General features: G+C 34.7%; 1 protein-coding gene across 2 annotated transcripts; it reads right to left on the bottom strand.

Moving 5' to 3' along the window:
- Positions 1–2,850: 2,850 nt before the first annotated feature.
- LOC106327802 (ACT domain-containing protein ACR7) lies at positions 2,851–5,937 on the bottom strand. Of its 2 annotated transcripts, none has more exons than XM_013766077.1 (7): positions 5,848–5,937; positions 5,441–5,747; positions 4,892–4,937; positions 4,667–4,781; positions 4,524–4,591; positions 3,773–4,438; positions 2,851–3,671 (listed from the first exon to the last, which is right to left on the bottom strand). In XM_013766077.1, the coding sequence occupies exons 2-7, from the start codon at positions 5,500–5,502 to the stop codon at positions 3,285–3,287; spliced, it is 1,344 nt and encodes a 447-aa protein (XP_013621531.1). In that variant the 5' UTR covers positions 5,503–5,747; positions 5,848–5,937; the 3' UTR covers positions 2,851–3,284. The 2 variants fall into 2 exon arrangements, with proteins under 2 accessions (XP_013621531.1, XP_013621522.1); XM_013766068.1 differs by having other exon boundaries at positions 3,285–3,671; positions 5,441–5,743; positions 5,848–5,931.
- Positions 5,938–6,270: the final 333 nt, after the last annotated feature.

The raw sequence follows: 6,270 nt of genomic DNA on the forward strand, positions 1-6,270 counted from the left end.
GGGAAGCAGATCCACGAGTGGAAGAAGAAGTGGAAAATCAATAAGGTTTGATTTAATTTATCAAACAATTTTCTAATTTATTAAACTATTTTTAAATTTAATAAACTATTTTTTTTATTGTGCCAAAGTCGATAAACAACACGGTCTGGACGGAGTTGTGTGCGCATTGGGATAAGGAAGAGACGAAAGAAACTTCTTCCACCAACTCCTCCAACCGCAGGAGCGACCGTAAATGGAAGGCCGTCTTCAAGCATAACTTGGGTGTTCAATCTATTACATCTCTGGGAGATCGCATGGTAAGTTCAGCCGCTTTGTCTTCAATTATTTAAGTTTTGAAATTTTTCTTTTTTTTTTAAAGTTCAATTCATTTATTTCTTGATTTAAATTTGTAAATTTGGCTATTTTCTATTTCAGTCGGTTCCAAAGAAGAAGGGACGTTTGGTTGGTTTGGGTCGTCGCACCCGGTCGGTTCCTCCTTCTTCTGAACCACCGCCTTTTGTTGATCCAGAAGTACTTACGGCTCAGTTGAAGGACAATGATGATCGCATATCTTTGTTGGAGACCCAGATGGCGGCTCAACAGGCGGGCTATGAGGCACAGAGGAGGCTGAACCAGCAAATGATGGAGATGATGCAGAGGATGTACCCGAACGAGGTGTTCCCGGATGTGTCAGACCCGTAGTTTTTTTTTTCCAAAAACTCGGAATGTTTTATTTTTATTTGTGAAACTTTGAATATTTTCGAATTTAAATTTTAATTTTACTTTTAATTTTAATTTTAATGATTTCAATTTAAATTTAAATTTTATATTTTATATTTTCGAATTTAAATTTCAAAAAATTTATTTTTAAAAAAAATAATAATTTTTTTAAATTCCGAGGAACGGTGTCCGTCGGAATATACCGAGGGACATGTTCCTCGGAACATTCCGAGGGACATGTCCCTCAGAATCTTCCGATGAAAATTCCGAGGAACATTTCGTCGGAACTTCCGAGGATTGGACCATAGGAAAATCCATCGAAATATCCCGAGGAAGCTCTCCCTCGGTATATTCCGAGGAGCTTTCCGACGAACATGTGGTCCTCGGAATTTCTTCAGAAATTTGTTTCCTCGGAATTCCGTCGGAAAATTCCGAGGGATTTCCGAGGAAAAATGAATTTCAGAGGAGTTATTTCCGAGGACTTGTTTCGTCGGTATGTCGTCGGAATAACGTTATTCCGACGATATACCGACGATTTTTCCCTCAGTATGTCGTTGTTTTCTTGTAGTGTTTTACTAATCTTTATATATATAGTTACGATTTTAATAATGAAATAATAATCCGAAAATATATATATAGAAGAAGATACAAATACATGTGAAAGTTTGAAACAATCTATTCAATTAAAAAAATATACCGTAAACTTATTATGTTTTAGAAATTGATAGACGCCTATATATTATAATATATACCAATTTAGAATTAAAAACAAAATATTTATATAAAAATAAATAAAAATAAATAAAAATAAAAACTCGCGCGCTTGCGATGATTGAGATCTAGTTACATATTGTTTTCCAGGTTACTACATAAGTTGAGTTTTTAATCTTACCTTCTTTAGCTAATTTGTTAGCTATCATTACAAGAGCTTTTATTCTTTTGGAAATAGAAGTTGTACTCCTCTCCTATTGCTAGAATTGCAATGCCTTCCATATAAGTTGGGCACTGAGATCCTTTTAAGATGTTGTTGCGTCCTTGGCTTAGATTCCTCGAAAGAGTATCGTACAATTCAGATGAGTCTCCATAGAAAGTTACTGAGTGGTATCCTAGTTTCCTCATCTGGATCATTGCCAGTCTCAATGCCTCAGCCCCTGATTCTAATGGAGAATTGATTGGTTCTATTGCTGCCTTGCCTTCCAATATATAATTTTTGCTTCACCATTATACATGGCCCAGCCAATTCCAGCTTTCTCCTTTGGATATATCCAAGAACCATTTACAAAACAACATAAAGTGTTAGCATTTCTAATCACTGAGAAGTCCTATGTAGTTACTTTCACGAGTTCATCATTTTGATCCGGAGAAGCCCTATATTGTTTTATAACGAGAAGCCCTCGTAACTTCTTATTCGACTGTTTGTTCTTTTAATGAACTAGTTCATATGGTATCCAGAGGATGAGTGCGATTCTTCAGTTTTCAAATGTTTATTTTAACTTCCTTCAGTTTTCAGATATGAATATGATGCCTTCTTTTTCAGTAGTAATATCAATACCATTTTTTTAATTACTAATTCCCATATTAAAATTTAGTTTCATTCATGCCTTAAACATCCTCGTATTTATTTTATTTTTATGATTTCTCTTGATTCATTATATTATTTTTATGTATTTTCTATATTTTCTGTCATGATTTTTATAGAGAATATTTCTAGTGCCATTTTTGAAACTAATTCTTGTTTTAGTATATAATCAACAGCGTAAGTAAGAAAACACAATGTTTAAACTTTACACTTTTCTTACTCAGTATGTGGCATAATGTCTTTTCTCTAAAACAAAAGAAAAGCTTTTGTTCTTCAGTAAATGACTCAACTAAACAAAATAAATACATATTTATATATATGTTCAAAATTATGCCACTTCCGTATGTTGTGTGTTATTTATTTTTCAACAAAATGAAATTTATACTGAGTAAACATCATAGTTGTCATAAACATACGTTACGTCATGGAGACGCACGATGGCAATAGGTCTTAAACCATAATTATTGTTATTTTTTGTAAATGTTTTATAGGTCAAATGCTTATCTTCATCTTGAAGAAATATAATTAGTCTTTTACAAACATGCTACGATCACATGAAACCGAGATTCATAAAACAAAACAAATTAATCAGATAGATTCACACATGTAGGACCAGTATGTCTCCTTGCGTAAAACAAACCCCATAACTAAATTATTATTTACATAACACAATGACTTACTACTATTGACAAGCTAATGATCTAACAACCATAGGTTATATATATTATATGTACATATAAAAAGAATAAATGTACGAAGACCTAACAATCTAATATCCTTCTACTACCTATTGGTCCAACATGAAGACCGACCACCAAACTTTTAACTAACTTCCCACCTTCATTACGTACAACAACAATACCAAACTTGCCTTGCCACCCACCCCAAACTAAATACAATACCGTTTCACTATCTGCTCCAAATACACCAATTCAACCGCGTGGGTAAATAACAAACACTATTGAATTGGTATATATGGACAGGTTAGTAACCCGGTTTAGTTTTCCTAAAAATATGATTTGATCAAACCCAATTGGTATAGATTTCTCATCACCAGGCTCCCAAGTGAAACCAACACCGTCCCTCCTCCATTTTGTCCTTGGTGGTTTTGCGGTTCTTGTTGTTGTTCCTTCTCAATTTCCTCTCGGCAACTAATCGGGAATTGTTCTTTAACACTTAGATCATTGATTCCAATCTTCTCTCTAATGGATTCGATTATCTCGGGATCAATAAGGTTGCCATTTGCATCTGTGACATAGAACACATTCTTGGCTATACCGTCTTTAGTCGATATCTCGGCTCTAGCAATGTTTGATCCATTCTCCCTCAATATTCGTGTTACTTCCGCTAACAATCCTGGTCTATCCGCCGTGCATAACTCCAATCTTACACCCTGCATAAATTTTTTTAAAAAAAACAAAAATCAGCAAAAAATGGGTTTTATATTCATTTAACAGGATGAAAAAATGTTCATTACTATATCATACGTCATACCTTAACCGTCCTTCTTTCAACTGCGGCTTGTAAACATTGGATCAAACGTTGTCTCTCCGGTTCCGAATTAACCGGATTGCCATCACAATGTCTTACATAAAATTCCAGAAACGCTGTTTCTCCAACCGTTCTAATCGCCGCATGGAACACAATGTAGGCCATATCCGTCAACGTGCAAACAACGTCGAACAAAAGCTTCATGCGATCTTTGCACTGCAAATTCACGACAGAGTAACCACGTTTCGGAAGATTTTGTACCGAAACGATCGGAGATGTCTCGTAGTCAAACTTCTTCTCGTAGTCACGGTCCATAAACATCCTCTGATGCAACCTCCTCTCCATATGGGTATTTCCACCATATGATACGCATGTCCACGTGTCGTTTTGGTACCCATCGTCTGCTCTTAGTAAGTTACGTAGTTGCCCTTCTATATGTTGGACACGGTCTCCGTCTAGAGGAGTACCGGAGTTACGATCTTTAACATAGATCATCAACGCGATCCTCCCGTTATGCGTCCATGCCTTAGCCTCAACAACATCACATGAAAGATCAGCTAAAACCGCGAAAACCTCTGAGAGTAAACCAACTCTGTCTGTTCCGGTTAGCTCTAGAGCGGTTAAACCGGTGTAACTTTCGCTTTTAGTGTAATGAGACGTCTCGATCGACTGTAAAATATGTTAAAAAGAATGTCTTCAGTTTTTAATATTTAAAAATAAATTAATGAGGTAGTTAATGGTAAATTATATTTGCCTTTTCTATGTAACGGATTAGGTTCTCGTCGGTTAATTTGTTGCCGTACAGATCGCTCACATGAAAAACTGAAGAAAAAACGAATCAAATAATTTATTTACTACCTTAATTAGTATAATTAGCGTAAGATTAGGGAAAATTACCATCCATATTCCATTTTCCGTCAGAGGAAATGTAAGCTTTCCTTATCCAAAGATTCATATCGGTGAGAAGCTGTACAGATTCTAGCAATATCCCTGGGCTTCTTGCACTATCGATCTTTTAAAAAATGAAAAAAAAATTAGTAATATTAATATAAATAATTTTTGAAGTTAATGGCTAGGAAGAGAAGAGGAAGAAACAGAGGAAGGTTGCGTGAGAGTAAAAACCTTGACGACAGTTGAATTAGGGCAAACTCCATTGTCAATCACGACCCTGCAAGTGACCAAAAAGACAGTGACCCTTTAACCTCACTCTTTTGTATGAATCAAACAACCAAACACATAAAAATAAAATACAAAAATAAAACTGAAAGTGCCATTGACTTGTGAATTGTGATTTTATTTTACTGTATATTATACTAATGGATACGGCAAAGCCATGAAATGACAAGGACTTCCATACAAGTTGGATTGTTTTGTTCTTCCATCAATTCATGAAAACCTTATTTGTTTCAGAAAACACATTATACGTTAATTAATTTTTGCTTAGTGAAATTGTTGAATTGATTTACAGAAGAAAGGAACGTAAAAGAGGGAATAGAAAATCTCTTTAAAAGAGAAGTAAAGTTTCGAATGATTTGATTACAAAAAAAAAGAGTTAAATATCTGACAGTAAGATCTTTGATTTTCCTTCATAGAAGGTAATAATATTTTTACATCAAGAAGACAAAGTGATTTTTATAAGAAAAAAGAAAAAAAGTAGTAAGAAATAAAGACCTGGGCATGTTCATCCGTACAACAAGCTTCTCATATTCATTAGAGCAATCAGATAACTCCATCTTTTGTTCTTCGTTTCTTCTTCTTGTTGCTTCTTGTTTCAGAGAATAAATCCTTAAAACTATATTTCAAGAAACACCCTTTTAATCTTTATTCGCCTTCTTCAGATGCTAAGAGAAAGCTATCATAACAACAAAGCGCGACGAAAACAATTCATGTGTTTCTACAGAGTCGCTCTTTCTCTCTAAAATCACTCTGTCTCTTTTCCTCTCTCCTCTGATGGGGCAGAGTTTACTTCCAAGTCTGTCTTTAGAATTTATTAGGATAAGAAATTAATGGTAATATTAATAAAATATCAACGAGGCGTTAGGACCGCCTCTTAAAGAAAAAATAAAACACACGCTGACCTGTTCTTCTGTATTGGAATCCTCTCGTGCCTAGAGGCTCCCATAGAGAAATAAAATCTAAACCATTAGAATTTTCACTCTTACTATTAGCTCCTTTCTGTCTCGTGTCCTCCCATCTGGATTCTTAGACCATCGTTAATCCCAATCCCTTAATTCGGGTTTCTTAGCCGAATGGTTCTTAATTTTTCTTAGTTTTTAACTAAGAAAAGGTAAGAACCGTACTAAGAAAAGGTAAGAACCGTCTCTTAAATAAGAGATATAAGACCATGATTAACCTGAGCTCTTAGGATGGGGTATTTAGCTTCGGCTAAGAACCGGTTCTTAGCTTTTAACTAAGAAAAACTAAGAACCGTCTCTTAAATAAGAGATATAAGAACCGGTTCTTAGCTGAAAAATGTAAAAAGAAAAACAAAAAACAAAAAA

The sequence above is a fragment of the Brassica oleracea genome, chromosome C1 (genome assembly GCF_000695525.1).
Source record: "Brassica oleracea var. oleracea cultivar TO1000 chromosome C1, BOL, whole genome shotgun sequence".
NCBI classification, from domain to species: domain Eukaryota; kingdom Viridiplantae; phylum Streptophyta; class Magnoliopsida; order Brassicales; family Brassicaceae; genus Brassica; species Brassica oleracea.

Bases quoted from the DNA above. Each gene is read 5' to 3' on its own strand.
- LOC106327802 (XM_013766077.1), bottom strand. From the start codon at position 5,502: ATGGAGTTATCTGATTGCTCTAATGAATATGAGAAGCTTGTTGTACGG. The intron at 4,592-4,666 runs GTAATTTTCCCT...TTTTTTCTTCAG, and splicing joins CGGAAAATGGAATATGGATG to TTTTTCATGTGAGCGATCTG. The intron at 3,672-3,772 runs GTATGACGTATG...AAATTTATGCAG, and splicing joins TTGAAAGAAGGACGGTTAAG to GGTGTAAGATTGGAGTTATG.